The 23,820-nt window shown below is 37.1% G+C and overlaps 1 protein-coding gene across 2 annotated transcripts in view; it reads left to right on the top strand.

Annotated features, from left to right (window-relative positions):
• SLC25A21 (solute carrier family 25 member 21) overlaps positions 1-23,820 on the top strand; it is a 231,744-nt gene that overhangs the window by 194,248 nt on the left and 13,676 nt on the right. For both annotated transcript variants that reach the window (XM_059474476.1, XM_059474477.1), the window contains exons 4-5: positions 15,700-15,766; positions 22,037-22,096. In XM_059474476.1, the coding sequence (XP_059330459.1) occupies positions 15,700-15,766; positions 22,037-22,096 (127 nt within the window). The remainder of the gene's footprint in view (positions 1-15,699; positions 15,767-22,036; positions 22,097-23,820) is intronic.

Genomic DNA, 23,820 nt, shown 5'->3' with positions numbered 1-23,820 from the left:
ATGCATACCAAAATACTATCAGTTAAAGTTTCTCTTTGTCTCAAATTTGGTTTGGGAATGCTTCAAAACCATCATAATCTCTAGAATTTAATGTATAATTCATCCCAGACCTATCCCTTTAGAATCAGTATTGTGTTTTATTCCCTGCAAACACTTAATGAAGTTGGCAATTGTTTCAATAGACACAAAAGTTGGTGGGGCAATAAATGAGAACAGATTATTGTTTTAGAATTGCACCCAATTTCATGGTCACTGTGCAACTAAAGGCATTTTCATATGGCCAAATACAAAGTAAATCGAGGGGACATAAAAATTGAGATTATAATTACAATATCAACAATGCAGACAACATTCCCTTAGGTGAAAAAATTAATTTTCAAAGATAGTTACATAACATGAACTCACAGAACTGTACATGGCAAAAAGGATCATGCGATCCTAAAGCTTACCCAACAAAGGCATAGTAAGGAAGTACAGAATTTTGCCTCTCTATATAACTTTGGTAACACAACTGATAAAATACTGAATTAAATCAATATGTTAAAGAAAATATTGAAGGAAATATGAAGAAGTCTGTGAGGTCCACAAAACTGTACTGGTAGGAAGAGAAATCTTGTGTCATAAAATTGAGGGGCTAAGTTTTTCTGGTTGTAAAGGAGAATATTGAAAAGTTACTTAATTACTATGGATAGATATATTTTTCACCTGTAGAAAAGGTTTTCTGGCACCTAGAAGCTCATGGATTTTCAGACTCATGGCCAGTACCTGGAATCTGATGTTAAGCAAGTGCAGCCTTCACACACAGCTTTCTCTGAATGCAGAAAAACACTGCAACAATCATCTGGAGGACTTTTGCTGGGGAGGGCCATTACTTAAGTCTTTACAAATATTATTTAATATAGTTTCTAGGTGAAAACTGGTATGAGTAAATGATGTATCCTAAAGAGTCCCTCCTGAGTTTGCAGTCTAGTCTCATAGCTCATCCCCTGTCGTGCATTAAGCTTTGAGAACAGGAAATCTTGCAGTGCCCTGAACCTACCATAACACTTGGACATTTGCACTAGAGTAATGACTGTACTTACATCATGCTTCAGAGCTTCAGCAAGTCACTGTCAGGGATCAAGAGGGATTATTTTTTCTTAATGCACAATTGAGTAGAAGCCTGATAGAGAGGGTTTTTTTCCTTCCTTTTAAGCATGATTGGATACAGATGAAGATGTGATAGCATGGATTAGTCTTTTGACATAAAAAGGAAATCCATTTGGGGAGAGGGGGATTGGTTTATTGTTGGAGGTTCAGAGTCTTACCTATTTACAGTTTGGGGGGAAGGAAGGAATTTCTGCCTCAGTCTGGTAGGGTATATCAGAGGTTTCCTGTTCCAGGCATTGTCTCTGGCTCTTTCTGGCTCTTCTCTGCATTCCACCTAGACTATTGCTCGCATTCCCTGTCTTCAAGACCAATGCTGTGTTTAATCTGTATGAGAACAAATACAGCAAAGTGAAAGCTGGTTTTCTCCCTATTGAGCATACCTTCAGTCACCCTGAAAAGAACCACAAACCAAAAAGGCTTCTTACACATCCATCAGACATATAACATTTTAGCTTCTTCTGCTCTTGTCCTGTCATCTCCCCACTCCTTCCTTCCTTCCTTCCTTCCTTCCTTCCTTCCTTCCTTCCTTCCTTCCTTCCTTCCTTCCTTCCTTCCGCCACTTCCGCCACTTCCGCCACTTCCGCCACTTCCGCCACTTCCTTCCGCCACTTCCTTTCCTTCCGCCACTTCCTTCCGCCACTTCCTTTCCTTCCGCCACTTCCTTCCGCCACTTCCTTCCGCCACTTCCTTCCGCCACTTCCTTCCCCTTTACTATAATTCTTAAGAATTTAGCATTTTGTTCAATTTAGGAATTAGGCTGAGATGTAGATGATATTTTACTTTGCCATTCCAAGCACATACAACACAAACTGCTCAATCACTCAACATGTAACAGAACAAACAGAGCTTACTCCTCTGGTGATTTAATCAGTGATGTGTTACACTACTGGAAAGAAACCTGGTGTTAGGGTTTTCTTTTTTGATTGCTTGGTTGAGGTTTTTTGGTTTTTTGCAAGCAAAGTTTTGGATCAAGTCCAGGCAATTGTAACATACTGATTTTATCCTAACCAGTTGGCACAAGTACTTCAGGATCTGAGGAGTAAGAAACTATTTCTTCCAGAACATTCATTCTCACAGGCCTTTCACTGTAAGAAGTAATATTTTTATTCTATCTTTTTAAAAAGAATAACTGAAACTTTGATTATACTATAATTAATGTTAAAAGATTTTTAACATGAAAGCTGATTGTGCACAAATGGCAAATGTGTGATACTGCTCCACTTTTTTAATCTCTGTTTTTACCTAAAATATAAGAATTAATGCTATGCTGTGCCTGGTCCTTTTTTGCAAGACAAAGTTTTGTTAAACTTCTCTTTAACTCTTCAGGCCTAGTCTTTGTTTGCAGTTCTCAACATTTTTGGTGACTAGGCCAGTTCACATTGCATCAGTTCACCCACTTCCAAGAAAATGTTTCCAAAGGCTATGTGTACTTCTGAAAACATGAAGACTGAAGCACCACTGTTTTCTTTAATAACTGATGAAAATAAAATGTTAGTGATTAGAATCTATGTGGTTTTACTTGATTTGGACATATCCCACAGAAGATTAAAAAAAAAAAAAAAAACAGCCAACTAAAAGGTCATCCATTACCAGTGGGTAATTTCCTGGACACCAAAATGCGAAACGTCCAAGAAAATTTTGCAGCTCCTCACAATCCTCTGTGTGTGGAACTGTGCGCAGTAACAGATGTTTCCACTGCCACAGAATTCACTAAAAACTGCCAGGGAATTTGGCCCAGATGTGCTATAGAATTACAGTGACCCTGGTAATAGTGAAACTTTAAGAAGCAAACACCAGATGTCCAGTAAAATGGTTAAAAATGAGATCCAAATAATTTTTTTTTACCACATCATGACAAACAAATACAGAGTGAATAAGCTGAAAATCTAAAGTACTACCTTATTATTTGTCATCTCTGAGATGATTCTATGTGCTTGACTTGCTGTGATATAGTGCCACTTGAATATAATGTCTCATAGAAAAGCTGCATTCCCAGCGGCTTAAATAACTTTGAAAAATGAATTAATTAGACAGGGATATACATTAAACTTAATACAAGGTTGTATTTTTCTCCTTAGCTCCCTTCTCTACTCATTTTGCTTGAAAAGTGATTGTGGCTGTGTGTGTGCTGTGCTGCTGCCTTAGGACAGCTTGCCTGCAGCCAGGATAAATGGAGTGCTGTCAGTGCCAGCTCATGTAGTTCTGCTTTAGCTCAAATGGTAGCAGACTCGAGCTGCAGTACCAGGGCTCCCTGCTCTGCCTCATTCTGTCTCTGTAGATGTGGTAAATGTACTTCTCCTACAAAGTACAACTATTCATTACGTTATGAGGCACTGCCTTGTGGTTTCTAAGGGGTCCATGTAGGGCAGACCCTGGAGACGATGGAAAGCATTGCATTTCTCTTGCCACTCTATTGATTATTTATGATTTTTTTATATCCCCCAGTGTAAGTTTTCGACATTCATTATCAGAACATACTTAAGCCATTTTTAAGTGTCTCTAAACCAAAAAATAATTTCTGTTACAAACCCTGAATTAAAATGTAGAATTCATGAAAGGCTGGTTGTGTTTGTTAGTAGTATAGATCTGCACAGGACAATAGACATATATCAGTATTCATAAGTTAGGTTACTGTTTTTACTTAAAGCCTGAATACTACCCTGCTCTGTTCTGTCTCTGGAAAACAAATGGTAACAAGATTTTTAACTTGGAACTAGGATTTTGGCCTTCAAAGATAAAAAACCAGAAAAAATATAAGTGGAGAACTACAGGTACAAAAAGGTCTTGGGTGCTTGGAGAAAAATATTAGGGAATGTACAGTCTTTAAAAGAAAAGGGGTAATTACATGCTCCAAAATCTCTCTTAAAACGTCTTTGCAAAAGATGTGGTATAAATGCTATTAAAATAAAGAGGGCTGCTCTGACTTCTCAAAGAGATGATTCACTGGAGAACTGTCCATAGCTCTGTTACTCCCTATGACTCAAGAAAGGGCAAAAAATTGTTTACTAAAAAGTGTATTCTTCCCTGGAAGAAAAACTCATCATAAGCCATCCAGTGCATCATGACAGAATAGAAATTAAGATAAACTATAGCTTTCAGAAATACTAGTGCTTAGCAATTTAGGAGTTTTCCATTTTTTTATTTATGCAGCTTTTTAGATGATCTTTAGCTGGCCTCAGGTGATACCCTTGTCTGAATTTTTGTAACCCAAAAGGAGAACTCAAGGCTGTTGACAACACTTCTGAGTTTTGCAGGGGTTTTCACTGTGTTGCCAGTTTTACATAGTTTCAGTACAAAATAATAGACTTGTAGCTTTACTTGAACTATAGACAAACATTTTATTAAAAGCTCAGTGACGCTCACGGACTTTTTGAAATTTTTATCTTATAGCAAAACAGAACCCAAAAAAGAACCTACTGTGTTGTGTATCAATGCTGATCAAGTTGGATGCTTTGTTTTTTGGAGCATTGCCTGTGGATGCCCGGCACTCCAAACCATTCTACCATGTGCTCCTTCAAGACCTCCTGCAATTGCAGCCCAAATCATTGCCCTTGGAGCTCTCTGCCCACACTCATCTTGCAAAGCTGCTTGCAGCACAGACAGTTTCTTGTCTCCCACGGCTGTTTGCAAGGAAGCAGCCTGTCACCCCGGTTGAGAAAACATGGATGTGTTCTTATGTCCTTGATGGCTGTACTGTCCGTAGATAAGGTTTAGAGTAAGGTAGAGTAAGGTGTAGAATTCACATCTCTACACCAACTCTGTAGAATACCAGGCAATCACTGAGTTGTGTCTAGTGTTGCTTGTATCAACTTTGCAATGCTCTCTGATGATGGTGAAGAAGGAAGCAGTGTGGTTGCACGTTGCAGTTACACTCAGATGTGAGATAATGGCAAACAATGCTCCTGTAGAGGTGTAATGGAAATCTCTGGCTAATCTGTCTGAATTCTAGATCCAGCACAGAGTTGTTACCAAGCAAGCCTCATGGCATGTTTGAGAGTTACAAAGGAAACAAGATTCTCTTTTGGAAACTCAGAGAAAATTAAAGATCTAGAAGAAAAGCAAATTTGATCAAAATTTACTTTCTTTTTGACGTGTTGATTGTTATAAAGGTACTTCTGTTTTAAGTCATAAAATGCAGAAACTTTTGAAACAAAAAAAAAAACCACACTGTAGACTGTAAAATAGCACGTGTTGTATTTACTTGAATTGCTATATGAAACTATTTGTTCATTTTTTCAAACTAAAATACCTTTTATGCTTTTAAAAGTAACTTAGGAGGGAGGGTTCCTTTGTTTTGTTTATTCAATGCCCAAGTGGCAAAATTTCTTTTCTGCAGAAGAATTCAAGTTGTGAAGAGTGCTGGATCAGAAGAGTATATTGAGAAAAAGAAAACATTTCAAAAGAGATGTTCAGGTTAAACCTGCTGAGGCAGGTCTGCTGCTCAAAGAACACATTGCAAGCTTTTTTAAAAAATAAATAATCCAGTACAAACTGCCACATCACCAAGAAACAGGCTCCATCACTTTTTAAGAAAAAAAGTGATGAGGACACTGTTGGCAGGCAAGACAAGACTACATAAAACAAGAGTAGATCACTGAATAATAAAATGCAATAACAATTAGGATAATAAGCAATTAATAATACTTAGGACAGCAACTTCTACACTATTCTTTGCACATCTGCCTTGCCTGTTGATTTGGTCTCAAAAATTATTTACATAACTCTGCATCACAATCTTGTAGCAGGATTTTCATCATAAAGGTATATCCCTGGTGAAAATCCTTGAAAGATCTGTTTCTAATAGTTTAACAGTCTAAATTTGTTTAGAATCCTTCGGTAAATCTTTGGTAAATCTTATTTTCTCAGTTATTTAACCTTACCTTCCTGGTCCATTTTCTCTTAGAGAAACTCAGAGTCATGGTTAGTCAACTTACAAGGTAATCACATGACATCATAGTGCTTTATGTTGTAATATGTGCAAAAAGGACAAGCAAAATGTCATCATAGTATGGGACTGTCATAGTACTGAATGTAGAATCTATTTGAAAACATTGCTGCATCTTGACTGAAAAGGGACCTTTCATTTTTAAAATGTATTGTGATTAAAGAAAAATAAATTAAGTTTGTATTAACTGTGAACTCCTTTTGTTCTTAGGTGAGAGTAACATCGAGGAAAATGTATTAATCCATATGGTATTTTTAGGATGTTTTAGGTGCATGAGGAGTAGGAGGTATGCTTTTGGGCACTGCTTCTGCGTCCATGACTGTCAGCATGCAATGCAGATCTTCCTATACAGAGTTTGCTTAAGCAGTGTGACCTGGGCTGGGATGAGCCTGTCTGGAACAAGGATCTGGAGCTGGGCTTCACACCTGTGCCCACGCTGTATCACACTGCACAACAGGCCTGCAAAGGTGAAGGAAAAGATCTGTGACACTGCCTCTGCATCTAGGGACACTAGCTGTAACTGTAGGAAATTTGGGCTTTTATTTTCTTGCTCCCGAGTACTTAAAACTTTTCTGATTACTTTCATATAAGAGCATCCATGTTGGATAACAAATGCAGGTATTTGTCTTTAGGCAGGCAGTTGCCATTCATACAAGCTTCCTCATGCATCTGTGTGCCTTTCACTCCCACGGTATGTCTAGATGCCACAACTGCCTGCCAGGTGGAAATTCAAGTGCCAATATGTGTACATGTTCATGGTGCTGTTCACTGCCTTGAATGGTGCTACAAATTCTGCACAATTTGATCTCAGTGCATATAGCACTTTTGCTCCCTGTTGGTGCAATTATCAACAGTATTGCTGTTACAAAAAGATGGATCTTTCCTTATTTCTCTGCTACAGATACTGTAAAGAGAGTAAGAAAAACACCCCAAAGGTCAGGATGTTAGAAGATGAAACCAAGTTGTTTAGTTCGTGTTTATATATATTTAATGATACCCTATTTGTTTCAACGTAAAAGAGTAGTCGTGAGCTTTTTTTGAAAATTGGGGAAACTATGCATGATTTTAGTTTGTTAATTATACTGCATAAAACCACTACTGGCCTAGTTTTACTTTAGACTTCAGGAGATGGATGTGTTTATGAGTTCGAATAATTGCAGACAAAATTTTGCACCTGCAGTTATGGTTGCCTGCAGTTCAGTTCAGTTTAAGTATGTACACCACTGATTGCATCTGTAAGTTAAAAACATCTAAGTAACCTAAATTACAAGCACAAATAATTGCAGGTGCAAAACTCATACAAACACAAAATTATCTCTAAATGTTGGTCTTCATTGTGAGTTATTCACTGTATCGTGAACCTAGATTCCTCTGGGAGAGTCACTAATCTGTATAATGACACTGAAAGCCTCTTGAATCTCATATTTAACTAGCAGATGGGAAAGAATACATGGCGTCATGTAACTCCCTAGGGATTATGCATGTGGATATTGAAGAGTATAGCTTATTGCAATGAAGGCTAACATTAGCTTGCAATCAAAAATTTCCTTCCTGAGCCACATTTTTTTCTGATGGAATTAAAACAATTTACTGTTGTATTTTTATGAAGTCACAACCAATTTAAGTAGAACACATTCCCAGGGTAAGCACAGAAATTTTGCTCATCTCATGACTTTTTATTTAATGTATCACAGCATCACTTTAACACAGAGAAATGCTGTCACTCTTTTCCAGAAAACACATTTAATTATCCACTGTGTGATTTTCTCTTTTTTTGTCAGATACAGGTTTCTAAGCTCATCTCCTAAAAGATATAATTTTTTGCTCTGGTATCAAAATTAAAAATCATTTTCTTGCATTCTTTAGCTTCAATAGACATAGGTGTGGAGCTACTTTAAAAAGTGACTGCTTCCTGTCGTACCAGTTGCGGCAGTACTGTTGGCAAAAGGGGAAAAAAACCCGTAAATTCTCTTCTAGTGTTTGAACAACTAAAACAAATGAAACATTCTGCCAATCCTGACAATCCAAAATGCAATGAAGAATTTTTCTGTTTCAGAAGCTCTAGGCAAAGCTGTTTTGGCATGTCCATAGCTTGTTCCTCTTGCAAACAAAGGGGCAGCTAGAGGGAAAGTCTTTGGGGGAAGAAATGCTGTCAGTTGTAAGAAATGAGACATGCAGACCCATTCTACAGCCTGGCTAGTGATTACATGCAGGTAATTTTTAAGAGCCTAAACCAGCTGCCAGTGATAATAACGCTGCCATTTGCACTGATTTCAACAGGAAATACATCAAACAGACCAGCTTAAGGCCTCTCAGAAGCATGGGCCAAACTGGAATTTTGTTCATTGGTGTTGGGGCCAGAGCAGAGCAAAGTGCTCGGAAGGCAGAGGCAGCGGTGGCAGGAGCACAGAGCAAGCTCTGCTGGGCTGGCAGCAGGGCAGCAGCAGAGGTGCTGCAACAGTGAAGCAGCAGAGGTGCTGCAGCAGGGCAGCAGCAGCAGGGCAGCAGCAGGGCAGCAGCAGAGGTGAAGCAGCAGAGGTGCTGCAGCTGGCAAGGTCCTGCCTCACTGCACACTCCCAGGCAGCCCCATCACTCCCTGGAAGCATTGCCAGCCCTGCTGCACAGGCCCTCAGCAGTTACAGGGTAAGGAGAAGAGGTGTGAGCCTATCTACATTTTTAAAAATCCCATATAAGTACTTCACATTAATCTATTAGACAGGCAGTACACAGTAACAATGTACCACTTAAATAACCAATTTATAATCATCCTTAGGGACAAAAAACTGGAACAAGATGTCCCTTTTCCACCCATGGGAAACAGTTTATGTTGCTTGTTACAATGCAAGGCTATACCTTCACCTTCCTAGATTATTTGTTCTTTACTTGCGTATAGCAAAACACAGAAAGCATGTGAGAAATATGTAAATTGTACATCAATGTAAAAAAGTATAAAATACCATCATTTGAATGGAAATAAATTTTAACAAATATTCCTTTTTTAATTCTCACTTTTTTTACTGCCCCAGACAAAAGCAAGACAGGAAAAAGTTTCATCTTCCAGTTTCTTGAGGGATTTATATTTAGGTGTGTCCTTTAACTCATATAAATTCAGAGTGCATCTTAGAAAGCCAAAAAATTAGCAAGGGTTTTGACCAAGAGATTGGGAGATGATTAAAACTCATGGAAGAAAGATTCATTTCTCAGTAAGAATAACAGTCACATGGATGATGGATCATAATAACTTCATAATCTGACCCACATGCAGTAAATACAGTGATGACTGTCATTTTGAATAAGTGAGAGGGATTGATGCTGATTATTAATCCATTTCTTGGCCAGTCTGATTGCTTCTGAGCCAGCTTCTCCACTGTTAATACTTTCCTGAAGTATCTTAATAGCTTTCACCGACAGCCTCTTCCTTTTTACCCAGTCACTTTTCATGCAGTTTGTTGTCCTAACTTATTTGACAGATTTCTTTCGTTAATTGGTCTGCTTCTAGTATTCCTATAGCTGGAGGCTTGGTCTCTTTTAGTATGTAGTGTAAGAGTGTTGCTACAGGCACAGGCTCACATATAATTCTGTTTTGCTTGCTGCAAAAAATATTTGTTTTTCCCTAATTCTGAGTGTTGCAATGAAAGCTTTGTAAAAAAAAAAAAAAAAAAAAAGAAAAGTTAAATATAATGAAAATAAGGACCTAGTATTTAGTGCCAGTGTCTGAAATGGCAGATATCTGTATAACAGACACAGAATAAATAAAGAAATATATTTGCATAATAGAAATTCAGAAGCCAGCTTAGCTAACTGTGTCATTGATAGATTCATATGGGGTTCCTGTAGAGATGTGTATTTAACATTTGCAGTAGGATAATATACATAACATACTTCACAAAAAAAAAATTCCTTTTGGAGTGCAAGTGTGTCCAAGCCTGATTTTCTGTGAATGTGTCCAACCTTTAATATCTTTTCAAGTCTGCTGAACTCTGTGCCAGTTGTCCCAGAATGACACTCAGCCTTCCCTATAACATACCTCCTCAGCTGGGGAAATAGCTGTAAATGCTGGGATTGAGGGTGAACTGCATGTGTGAACTGGTTAGTGGCTTGCAGCTCTCAAAATAAATGCCTAAATATAAGTCCCTTATTCTCAGTGGTAGGTACTAATTTGTGCCTGCCTTCACTAAGCACTTGCTTGTTTTTCCACAACTTCTGGGAATTTAAAATCTTTTAAATATCCAGCTAGGTCAAGACAAAGTTATGTTATAGTTATGTTAAAGTAACATTGCCCTGTGCCCAATTATATATTTTCTATTAGTAATAAATTCATAACATGCAACATAGCATGAAAATGAAAGGTATCTTTTCCCTGATATAAATTAAATTTTAAGCAAACTTAATTATATTTAGACATACTTTCTTCCTCTTTTTGAACAACGCCCAACTTTTTAACCAATCGTGTCTTCACAATTCCTTCCCTCTGTTTAAACATTTCATAAAATCTGAAAGTTGTGCATTTGTTTCATGCAACTGATGTGGTCATGAAAGCCAGGTCTTTTATTTATACTTGGGATAATGCAGAGGTAATGAAAGCAGAATTGGACCTAAGAGGGTTTTTGTTTCAATTATAAAACAATGTGGGTAAATGCCTTGGGTTTGACAGCACCAAAAGAAAGGGAATATTGTGCTTATGCCTTCAATCAGCTTTATTAGATCCTTAAAGGGAAAATTATGTGAAAGGCAGAGAAAGAAAACAACAAGCTAAGCAAGATCGCAATTTCAGTATAATTCGGAGAAAATAACTGATTTAGGTTGGTCGTCTTGCCAGGGTGAATGACTCAAGGCTTCCAAACAAGAAATGGAAACCAGAAGGATAGGGAAAGCCTGCAAGAACAAATTGAGAAGATGTGATTGACTGTAATGTTTCAAAATCAACTGCTGCAAAGATGAGTTTGGGCTCTTGCCCAGAATACAATTGAATGGTGATGTTCATTTAGACCCTTAATGCTGAAACAAAATAAGATGTAGCTGTGTTTCTGTTAGAAATTTATTTGTTCTTTCCAGTGTCTCTAGCTGGGGATATGATGTCATCTCCTCTTTCTTCTATCAGACCCTGCAGTGATTGCTGTTGCTGCTGTTTCATAATTTTTCTGAACACTAGTTTTTTGAAGGAGGCTTGAGTCCAGGTGATAATATCTCTCAAATGTGAAATGTCATCATTGTTCATTGAAAAAAATTGAAAAAATTTCATACACTGTGAACGAATAGGCTAACTCAATTGGCCAAGCAAAGCAGAAGGATAAGATTGGTGTGTGTGTGTGTGTGTGTGTGTGTGTGTGTGTGTGTGTGTGTGTGTACTTTTTAACTGGCAAAGCCAGTTAAGTTTTTGTTACTATCATGCTAGTTTTTTTAATTAAGTAAATGGTTCATTCTGCAAAGATTGAAAAAACTCTCTTTAATGGGTACAATTTGTAAAATGTTATTTGTAAAAGTTGTGGGCAGCTGCTTGTCCTCCACCTCAGGCACAGGAGGTTCTAAAAATTAGTCAGTTGACAATAGGCAGTGATGGGATGGCATTGTCTTCTACTTCCTCTTTTCATTTATTCCTTTCATCTTACTGGCTGTGCTTACTAACCTTTTTTCTGTTTCTATTTCAAATCAGGAAGGGAAAAAAACCCTAAACCACAGCTCATAATTAAATACTGAGCTAGCTCTTACCATGTTTACTGAATTACATATTGCATATATGGATGTATATCCTCAAAGTTTCATGTGTTTTTAGATTTCTAAACTTAATGTGTTCCATAGGAATAGACCTTAACTCCTTCTTGTCTGTTTTCCATGAAGAGATTTGCTTCCAAAGAGGAAGGAGGAGCAAAGCAGTGAAAGCCACTTATGTGGCTATGAAATCCTTCACATTTTAGGGATTCATAGAGCCATGAGTACGGTTACACAGCTCTGCAGATTCTCCTGCTTCACAGTAGAGGTTCCTTCAGCAGAAAGTCTTCAGTGTCAGCCTTACAATAAGCAGATCAGCCTGACATTAGGTGCAGAGTGGTATCTTTGCGCACCTATCTCTGCTGCAGTGTGGCTGCTCCTGGTACAGTCCTTAAAAGAGGACTTCAAATCAGGAGCCCTGAGGGAGGGGGAAGTTACAGCAGCTCTGAGGGAGCGATGGAGCCAAGCAAAGCACCTGGGCTGCTGTCAACCATGAGGAACACAATGGGAATAAACAGGGCTCAGCTGGGGCCACCTCAAACATTTGCATGTGAGTGAGGAAGTTTCTGTGAGGAGCCTGCACACCAGGGCACACAACATGGGACACAAACATGAGGAACTGGAGATCTGTGTGCAGCTGCAGGGGTAGGATCTCATCAGGATCCCAGGGATGCAGTGAATGCACCGAGTGCTGCTGTGGAGGGATACAGGCTGCACAGGAAGGGCTGGCCAGGAAGACAACTGCAGTGCATGGAGCTCTGCCTGAAGTTCAATGATGAGAATAGAAGACATGGACATGACATAACATAAGGAGTTCAGTTGAAGGACAACTAAAATGATTAAAGGACTGGAGCACCTTTCACATGAGAAAAGACTGAGAGATGCAGAACTGCCTGGAGGAGAGAAGGCTCAGAGGGGAATCTGGAAGTACCTAAAGGAAAGGTCTCAGTGACAGGACCAGAGGCAATGGACAAAAAGTGAAGCACAAGGGGGTCTGTATGAACATCAGGAATGTGTTCATTTTTACTGTGAGGGTAACTAAGCACTGGCACAGGCTGCCCAGAGAATTTGAAGTATCTCCTTCCTTTAAGGGTAGTCATTCTTTGGAGATACTTAGAGGCTGTCTGGACAAGGTCCTGGACAACTGGCTCTAGGTTGCCCTTCCTGAGCAAAGGGTTGGGTCAGATGATCTCAAGAGGTCCCTTTCATCATAACTTTTCCATGATTCAGAAGCAATGGATAATTGCTTTTCATATTTTTAGTTCCCATTTCTTTATAACTTTCAAATAATCCACTGCCTGGTCTAATGGTGGCCTGAATCACTGGTGTTTCAACATTGACTTGAGGTTTAATGCCAGATTGCTCTTTAGGAGCTGCTACCTGCCTTACAATATTGCTAAGATGACAAATTTAATGCTCAAATTCCTGGTATATCCTTTCTACATTCTCTCTGAAAAGTTTTCTCTAAGATCCTCAGAGACTGTGGAAATGTTACAAGGCTTATATATCCAATAGCTGCATTCATTTTGAATATACAAAAAGGCAACCTGGAAAAGGAACCTGTTGTGCTGTGTAAGGCTGGGTAATGCTGGAGCATATTTTTTAAACTTATTTGTTATTCTATACTACATATTTCTCTGCTTAGGCATCTCCTACTAATGAAAAAATCCAGACCGAGTCTCAGTTTTTGTAGTGAGAGCTACACCAGTGAGTAAAGCAGTGGAGGACATTAATTCTCCAATTCCAATCATGTGGAGGAGTAGAAATTGCAAGCAGGATGCCTGTTGTAGATATGCTTGCAGGGGTTTAGACTGAGCTGAAAGGAAGAAAGTGTTTACAGAGATCTGTATTCTTGTAGCTGATCCTACTTGGACCTCAGTTTCAGTTTGAACTCACGTTAAAATGTATGAATGACCTTCTTTAAGGTATTTCACATTTAAATTGCTTGCTGAATCAGCAATATGTTCTGCATATGTATGAACCATTAGAGATTAAAATGGGCCCAGCACTAAGAATAAAGACCAAGACCAGGCTGGATGGGGCTCAGAGTAACCTGGTCTAGTGGAAGATTCCCTGCTTATGGCAGGCAGGTTGAAACTAAATTATTTTTAAGGTTCCTTCCAACCAAACCATTCTGTGTATCTATGATTGTATGATTCTATGGACCCATTATATTTATATTGTTATTTCCATATCTATAAGTATCTGTAGGTATATCCATATCTATATTAATAGATACATAAATGTATATTTGTATGTTTATGTTTGGGAAGTAAGACTCTGGAAAAATCTAAACATCTGATGACAACTGAATTCCTTAATCTCCTACTTTTCAGTATTCTGTCATTAAGCCATCATTATGTTAAATGCTCAAAGTGTCCTTTTGTTGACTGGAGCTCAAACATTCCTTTCTTCAGAGTAAGGATATGCCCAACCCAGAGCATATTACAAGGCCTAAATTACTTTATTTATGTTGGAGAAGCCCAAGCAGAGAACTCCAAAGTAGTGTTTGAAGAAGGATGGGCAAAATGGTATAGCATTTGTAGTATTTTAAATTCACATGGGGAATATGAATTTCATTGTTATCTTTTGATATCTAGAGATCAACTGTAGGAGAATCTATTGATGTCATGTCTCTTACACACTCTGCAAAAATATTTCAAATATGAGGCTGCTTCAGAAAGGTGAATCATCATATTCCGACATCACCGCCTTTCAACATTTTTAAAAACACAAATGCTTTACTTTAGGTAATTTTCTTTTGTGTGTAGACAGAATCCTCTTACAGTCCTGAATAAATGTGTATACATTCTGAAGATGGACAAATTGTAGGATATATTCTTGTTGGCTAACAAGATAACTTACGACCTTAAGCTAAGACAGGAACAACAAAAATTAGATATTGAAAAACTTTCTTCTTCATTGTTAATGTGGTCAGGCATTGGAATAGTTTGCCCAGAAATGTGGTGGAGTCACCATCCCTGGAGGTGGTGATCATTCTATGATTCTTCTTGGTGATTCCATTAAATTCCTTTCTGAGCTCTCACCATGCACTATCCAGGTTAGTGTGCAGACCTAGCAGACAAGGACCATCTCTATTTCTACCCCATGTGGGGATTTTGAAAACTACTTGTCATTTAAAGCATTCCCAAGAGCCAGCATTGTGTATGTACACTGGCCTTATAAGCAGAGCTCAGGCTGCCTGAAAATGCCATGTGTGCTGGCATGCAGCAGGTTATAGATAGATAGATATAGAGATATAGATACACCCATACAAATAGATACAGTGACAAGATACTGCCCAAATGTTTTTTCCCAGATGAAATACATACATTCTGTCATGGATCTCTGAATGGGTAACTTGGGTTAAAACTAAGTTGCTAAAAGAAGAAATACATTTCGAGACATGTTTAAAACTAAACTTCAAAATATGTCTCAGCTAGCATCTGAAGATGAGCAAGAAGTGTTTTTGTATGCAACTTGCTGAAGACACAGTTTTTTACAATCCTATATTTTGTGATTTTGTGACTTAAATTTCTGATGTAAACATTGCTGTGGTAAGCAAATTAAAACAATGAAATAATACTTCTTTTTCATTGTCAAAAATGTCCATCACCTTTTAAATAGAATTTCTTGTATTTCAGAAAAAGGTTGATTGAATTTTTATTTTTTGTATTTATTGCTGATTTCTTTATATCATCTCACCAGCACATTATATATTTGGTAGTACATTAGTTGTTTAGCAAGTAAGCATAGAGTATCATTATTTGTCTGAATGCCTGGAAATGCTGAAAGTTTAATTGCTTTACTCAAAAGTGAAAATAGAATTGGCAGTATGGTATTGATATATTTTTTATCCATACGAAAATAATTTCTTTTTTTTTTGTCTTCAATAGATTACTTGGCTTCTACAAAGGAATACTTCCTCCCATTTTGGCTGAGACACCTAAAAGGGCAGTGAAGGTAAAAGCCCCATGCTTCCTCCTTTAAAAGTATAACTAGGGACAGTGGCAGCTGTAAAACATTTTATTTCTCCCCCACTGACTGAGATTAGAATCTTAAACTTATTTGGCATATTAATCCTCTGATTTTTACTAGGAGGAAAGTTTCCTGTTGATAGCACAATAAAAACTGTCCTTGATTAAGAAGTGTAGGATAAGGCTTGTAAACATTAAGCTAATTTTGACCTGTGTATCAAATGTTACTGAAAAAAAAAAGGTTGCAATTATTTTATATTGTCAGAATTAATAAAATGTTTAAGTTATATTTTAGCCTCATAAGTGCCTCTGGTTTACATATTTTGTTTTACTGAAAATGCCTAGCAACTTGCAAAACAACTAACAGCTTAATAAATTAACACAAGGATCCATTAAAGAAGCCACTAATAAGTACTTATTTAGTAGGTTTGAAGTGCTGCCCAGGTTTTTTGTGCTCCAAATGGCACTCTGCTCAATACTCTGTCTTTTTAAGAGATTGAAGATCGTAATGGATATAACTCCTCATTGTGCAAAACGTTTTACTCCAGCTGTCTTAGAGTTATAGATGCTAGCCTATCAAAGTGTGTTTTCTGTCAAATGCTGATCTGATTTTCTTTTATTATACTTTATTTTGATTTGTAGAACAGGATTTTAGTAACATTCCTAAACGAAATACTTCATCAATTTTTTCAGTTGAGTCATTCAACCTTTTTAATTAAAACCTAGTTATTAAGCACATCATTCTAAAGTTCTAAATCTATCAAAGCAGCCATTGTGTTAAGAGCAAATGTTTCTTAGTCTTTTACTTCAGGACTTTGAAGTTTCCATAGTTGCAACAAATGTGTCTAAAAGCAGTTATTATACAGAATGTCTTGATTTTCCTTTCTTTCTTTTTGTTGTTTCTTTCTAAAAAGGCTGCATATGATTCTGGTCCTTAGTCTGCAATTAATCATTCACATTCCAATTCCTTTACAGAGGAATAATATTTGTATAAAGTGACAGGATGTGACCTTGTAACAGAATCCTAAAGGAGTTCTGGTAATGTCATCTTCTTGTTTGCACTGGCATTTTAGATACAAGTGACATATGTCACTTATCTCAAAATTCTTTAATTAAACCAGGAAAACTAAAGTCCTATTTGCAGTCCCACTGCAAAGTGGCAGTGAAGAATAGATGGATAATATTTAGAAGATTCCTAATAATTCATTTTCTTCATATTGTGGTGCTTCCTCTGTCTCTCCATTTAATTTCATTTGAAACAGAAGAAAGTAAATCTGACTGTGCTTTTTAGATTCCAGCATGTATTAGTTAAAATAACTAATTATTTGATTTCTCCTACAATTTTCAGTCATTCATGAACTTCAAATCACTCTCCTTTACTCAAATTTATTAAAGTGGCTTAAACCCCATGATGTTCAATATAATTGTAGAATCATAAAAAGATTTTCAGTTGGGAAGGATCTCTGATAAAAGCAGAGCTGACTTCATGGTTACATCAGGATGTTCAGATGCCTTGTCTGGTTGATTCTGAAATCTTAAAGAATGGAGACTGCAGCCTCTTAGTGCTCATCCTCCAGTCCTTAATTCCTTTACTGTGAAGAATTTTCCCTTATATCCAGTCCAAATCTTCCTGTTGCAAACACCTTTTTGTGTTGCCTCTCATGCTTCTGTTGCTGGCCTCTGAGAAAGTCTGACTTTTCTGTTTAAAATTTGAATGGTGGAAAACAGAACTTGAATCACCTTAGTTTTCTTGTCTCCAGGCTAAACAGACTCAGTTCTCTCAAGCTCTTTTACATCAAGAGCTCCTGGCTCCTTTAATGTATTACTTGTCCTCTCTTTGTGGGATGCTTTCTGCCTGGTTCTTGGACATCTGTGTGAGAGCTGAGTTTTCTGCAAACATGAGAATCAAGCTTAAATGTTAAACATGAGAGGGTTTTAATTTAATAGTTGAATTCTTGTATTATTTACAATATTCCTTTAAATTTGCTGCTGCTCCAAGGACATCAGGATAACTTTTCTGAGACATCAGCTGTATTCTACATTAGAAGAATTCAGTGAGAGGACAGGGCTGATCAATAATGTAAGGACCTGTATAATGGAACAGTTCACTGTGAGATGTCATAGGCCAGTACAATTTTTAACATCCAAAGTGGAATTTGTACCCACGCTTTGACCTGAAGAGAATCCAACCTATCTCAAATTTCCATTAACCTTATTTGGCTATGACCCCAGAGAAAAATCATTGCTTTCTTTGGCCCACCCTCCAATCTTTATTCTTCTAATAGTTTTCCTCATTGAAACAAGCCTCAACTCTCCCTTCCTCACTGCCTAAATGACTGGTGAGATTTAGAGGAAGACTACATTCAGACCAATGATTCTGAGATTTGAGAAAGCACAAAAGGAAAAGAGGCGTTTTCTAGGTTCCAGTAGCTTCTTTTTATGTTTGTAATGAAGTTTTTTGAAAGTTTCTAGTTACAGTGTCATAAAAGTGAGTAGAGAATAGACAAGCAAGATTTTGTACTAAGAAGAAATGTACTTATGCTACTGGAATATTCTATTTATCTGGTGTGTATTTTTGCAAGTAAAAATAAAGCTATTAAAATGAAGTTATTTAGGCCCAGTTTTTCAGTTATGTGTTGAAGATAAAACTTCATTTTTAGTCAACTATGTTCCCATGTCTGTCTTACTATTTCTTTTTTTCTCTCTTTTTATTTCCCTTCTAAAAAGAAAGCTGGTATTTCTGGAAGATGAAAAGTCAGAGTTTATAACTTCTGTTAGATTGAACTTGGAGGAAAGAAATGATGGTGCCAATACAATGGTTAACAGATGAACTTTTGGGGCAAATTTATATTGCTCATGTGTTCCCAGACATCTTGTTTCAAGCATATATTTTTATCTTAGCATTATTGAGACATCTGGTAAGTACTTTGGCTATTTTCTGTGTAACTTCAATTAAAGTGTATCTTTGCCAGATGGACAATATTGGTTACTATATACACAAAAGCATGTTTTAAATACGCTTATTCTGAGAAATTTTTTGCACAAAGCTATTAACTTAATGCAACTGTAGAGGAAAAGACAAATTATGCTGTGTTTTTAAAAACATTTTAGGTGGATGTATATAAAGTCATATGACACAGTATGAAATCGTTCTTTTTTGAAAAATTGTATGTTTACTAGCCACTCTAGTACACCCAGCAACATTTATATTAAATTTTATTGCTAGTAATTTTTTTCTTTTAAAAATTATTTAAAGCATAGTTGTTATTATTAAGTAGTTATTTTATTTATGACTCTAGGAAGCTATTGATTTTAAGGTAACATTTTAAAGACCAAAAAAATTGCTGGGTAATGTAATTCTACCTTTATTACAACTATTTTACAGATCTGTAACACTATGGAAAACATTAAGGAATACCAGAAATTCCATTAAAGGTTAAGAGGGTAACAATGACTAGAAAGATGCTGGAGAGAGAATAAAGCAAATTTTATCACAATAAGAAATTAATTTAGTTCAGTGAAGCAGCTTACCCTCCCACTTTGTTAGACCTCTATTATACCTTCAAAAAGATAGAGCTAGAGTTTAAGTAACACTTCTCTCTTTTTTGATTATTGTCAAGGCCAATGCAAAAATTTTAAACATATTTGCAAGATGCTTGCAAGGTTAATGTTCAATCTTTACAGTCTTTGGAAGGTAGTCAAAATCTGGATCCCAGTTCTAGGACCTTTTCTGCAAAATGATATAATAATCCCAGCTGAGGATATAAAAAAATATCTGTCCAGTGACCAGAGTATCAGCCCATCAGTTTCCAGAATTTTACAACCCAATTTTGCTTGTGTATACATATTCCCTCTTGCTTTAAGACAGTGGCATTATTAACACATTTACACTCAATTCTCAGATGGCTTTGGTGTGATTCTAGTGACTTTTCATTTGAAGCAGGTCTTGATTGAAAAATTTTATTGACTTTGCCATAGGACAAGGTTCTAAACAAGTTCAAATGAAAATGTGGTGCTTATTACTTATGTTCCTGTACACGTGGTTTATGGAATGGCTGTTTTGTTCTGATACGTCTGTAGTACTGAACCGTGAGGGACAGAGCTTGTCTTCTTTGGCTGAGACTCAGCACAGGTCACGCAGTCTTTCTCTCTTGTCTTAAAAATTCTATTCCCTTATGTTTCTTATGATTCCCACACCTCTATTGGCCTCATTGCTCGTTGCCTTCCTCTTGTGGTGAAGCAGTTTGGTTGTCTCATGCTACAGCAGATCCTGTGTGGAGGGATTGTAGTCCCCTCTGTGGTCACAGAATTCACCAACATTCCAAGGATCCCATCTTCATCTGAACCAGCTTGCTCTGAACTAATCACATGTCACAGGCCAACACTGGAAAGCAGATGGAAAGTTACAAGTTCTGGCCATTTACTTTTGCTAGACTGGGATGTGACAGCTCTTGTATTGGGAGATATGAACCTGCACTGATGCAGTCTTGGTGGAACTGTGACAGGTTTTTGTTCTTCATTCCCATCATACCTGACATGCTGTGTAAAAGCCACTTTATTTTGCATGCAAAGATGTGAATGTTTCTTAGACAGATTACAGGGCTCACAAATAGCAAGCTGTGGTTAGGGACCTTGTGTTGTTCCATGTGTGAAAACTATGTGGAATAACACCTCCAATGTTTCTGGTGTTACCCAGAATTCAGATACCTACTCTTTTTAGCCCACAATTTCTGCCACCCTCATGCTAGAGGATCATTTTCACTGCACTCGCATCTGTCTTTTGTGATAGCAACTAGACCGCTTTTCCAGTGACTTCAGTAAAATGTTTGCAGAATATGAATTTAAGACACTATGGGGTTTGTTCTGTAATCTCCTTCATAAACTTATCAAACTCTCCCGTTCACAACATAAAGATTTTTCCCCCATTTTTCTTATTGGAAGACTGTTTCAAGATTCTTTTATTTGCAAGAAAGCTTCATCAGCTCTCCAGTCACATTCTACTTATATATTGCTTTTACACCTAGTTTCTTTATGTTACTTATCTTGTGTTACATTCTCTTGCAGCATCTTTTTGCTAACCTAAACAAGGAAAGCAGTCATTCTCCTTCAGTCTTCATTCTTAAAGCAATCTCTAAGTTCTCCTTAATGGTCCTGGTAGCCCTGTTTTGAATATAATGTAAACTGAGTTGGTTTTTAAATAGTAACCTAGATTGTGTGTTGTATTTCAGAGGGCACCCTCCCAATAATTTGTAAAATGTCACATATACTCTTTCTCTAGAGTATAAGTTGACCCATGTATCTTAGACTTCATGTCCACAGACAAGGAGCTGGGCAGCAAAAGTCTGTTTGCCTGTGCCAACAGGAGCTTCCTCCTGGCTTCAGTGCAGTCAGTGCTATTCCAAACCTTCTTCTTGGACGAATAAATCCACTCATTTATTATGCTTTGATTTTTATAAGAATTCAGAGAAGTTATTCTTAAAACTAATGGGTTTGGATGTCAAGACATGGTAGGTTGCAAAGTGAGCCTTTGCAAATGCCTTTCACCATGTTGGTGCAGGTGAAGCTGATTTTACTTTTTTTCGGAGATTGAAACACCCATGAGCACAGCTTTCAAGACATCCTCTAAGGGATTGCAGATGCTCAGAACATTGAAGTGCCACTGTTTGAAAGCAGACAATTGAGTGAAGGATTTATTTGTAAAGAGAGAACAGGAAAAGAAATGTACCTGATGACAGTAGAAGATTATAAAAATGGCAGACTTTCCATCTTCAAAATACACAGTTATATCTCTCTCATGAGAAGCAGACTAGTGTTTGAGAAATGCAAAAGCAATTGCATCACATTACACTAAGGATGTGGGGGTGATTTCTTGGGAAAATTGTAATATCTGCTACTATCTGCTACCATATACATTGGTATATGACAGTTAATGCCAGAGGAAAAGTTTATGAATTTAAATTGGTCCTAAATGATGTAAGTGAACTCTTAGATAAAGCCTTATTGAATTGCACTTATGCTGCTATTATGCATGACACACTAATAAAATCAGTTCTGAAGCCTGATTGTCTACTGTTGCACATCTAACACTGCTACAGAAAGTGTGAAATAAAAGTGGCTTACGTTTATTTTGCAGAACTGTGTGCAGCTGCTCAGGATATGAGGTAGTGAAACTCCATTGTAGTCTGCTTTTTACTAATTTGTATAAGTAACTAATAATCTTTTTTCAATTCAATTTCAATCTATCTTCTATTCACAGTTTTTTACCTTTGAACAATACAAGAAACTTCTGGGATATGCATCACTGCCACCAGGGCTGGTATGTATGGATACAGAACTTTGTGTTCTGATATAATATGTGTCTGCTGAACAGTCTGTCTCATCTGCTTCCTCCCACAGAAGAAGCCCAAAATTAAAGGGTCCAGCTCAATCCAGAGTTTTTTAAAACAGACCTGTCCCTTGATAATAAAATATTGATAAGAATATATGAAAATTGATAAATTATGTTTTATATCAAATGTCCTCAAAATAATTCCCTACAAGATCTTAACATTCATGAACATGGATAACAACAGCCACATGGAAGAGAATATATAAGCTTGTCATTCTTAATTCTTATGAAATAACAAAAAAGTTGAACATTATCAATATTTATTTATTCATGTCATCGTGTATAGTTTAACACTTCAACCTCACAGTGCTATTCTCCAAGGCACAGTACAACTATAGCAAAAATAGAGATCTCAGTCTTATTTTAAAAAGTTTTAAATTTTTTTATATATGTAATAAAAGAAACAATTATTGATAAGAATTGCTATTTCCTTTGAAGTCCTTTGCTACTTCCTTGGTTTAAAAACAAAAGGCAGGTCATATATGTACACAGAAATGTTTTAATGCAAAGATGCAGCTTGCATGTAATCTGCATTCTCATGGGAACATTTCATCATCATTTCATCAGTGTAGATCTTAATTCTGCCATTGTGCATTAGGACTAAACTACTTTTTTGTAAGAGCTACTGCTTCTTGTGGTGTAAGAATGTAAATCATAGTAAATATCTATTTTTCACGATGATGACATCACAACTTCAGGAAACAATTGATCTTTTTAAGGCTGTGCTTTAAAGGTTTTGGCAATTTCAGGTCTCTTTTAAAGAGTATTGCTTCCAGTGACATCTCCATTTAATTGCAGTAAGTGAAAGGTCATGGAATTCTATTAACCAGGTTAAAGCAAGTCTCCTCTTCCTCTTAGTCATTCAACTGTCCCTATAGCTGTTTGCAGTCTCTCCTATTTTATCTAGTATTTTTCAGCAGTAGTCATCCTTAGGTGTATATAGAGAGACTGATACTTGTTCTCTAGCGAGTGGAAAGAACAGAATTGAAGGTTCTGTGGTACCCCAGCACTTTTTTTTTGAAGGGGGGGAAATAGGCTGAAAACTTATAAACATGCTATTGCATGTTTACAGGCTGCCCAAAAGCTGCTGTGATTCATAAAACAGATGCAGCAATGCTTAGAAGAATCAGAAATTCCTCATACTTTTTGGTGCAGTACTATTATTATAGAGGCATTTTTGGTCCTAAGGTAGTGAGGGAAAAAGAAGACTAAGGGGGATTCTGGTCTAAGCCAGGCAGAATGTGTCTATGTACCTCAACAGACCTCATATCAAGGCAATATTTATTATTAAAAGACAGGTGTATACATTATCACCATCTTCCTACTGGCTTCCATCTCATGGTTGATGATGAAATGTTCCCATCTTACTGGAAATCTATTTGTTGGTAACACAACCTTCTCCAAAGGCAAAAGGAATGGTGTTTGCCACTACCCCTCTAACTTTTCGTTCCTGTCTTTCTTGAGCTCTCAGGAGTCCCTGCTCAAATCCCTCTGCATTAAGTAAGTTTTTTCTCACTATTGTTTTTTCCCTTACTATTGCTTCTTTGAATTTCAGCAAATGGATTCATTATAACATATTTTGGTCCTGGGACTTTTTTTCAGCACCTAGAGGGTTTGGAGATGCTAAGTGAAGGCAATAAATGTGTAAAGTG

Source organism: Ammospiza nelsoni, chromosome 6 (assembly GCF_027579445.1).
Source record: "Ammospiza nelsoni isolate bAmmNel1 chromosome 6, bAmmNel1.pri, whole genome shotgun sequence".
NCBI lineage: Eukaryota > Metazoa > Chordata > Aves > Passeriformes > Passerellidae > Ammospiza > Ammospiza nelsoni.
This window is presented reverse-complemented; position numbering and strand designations above follow the sequence as displayed.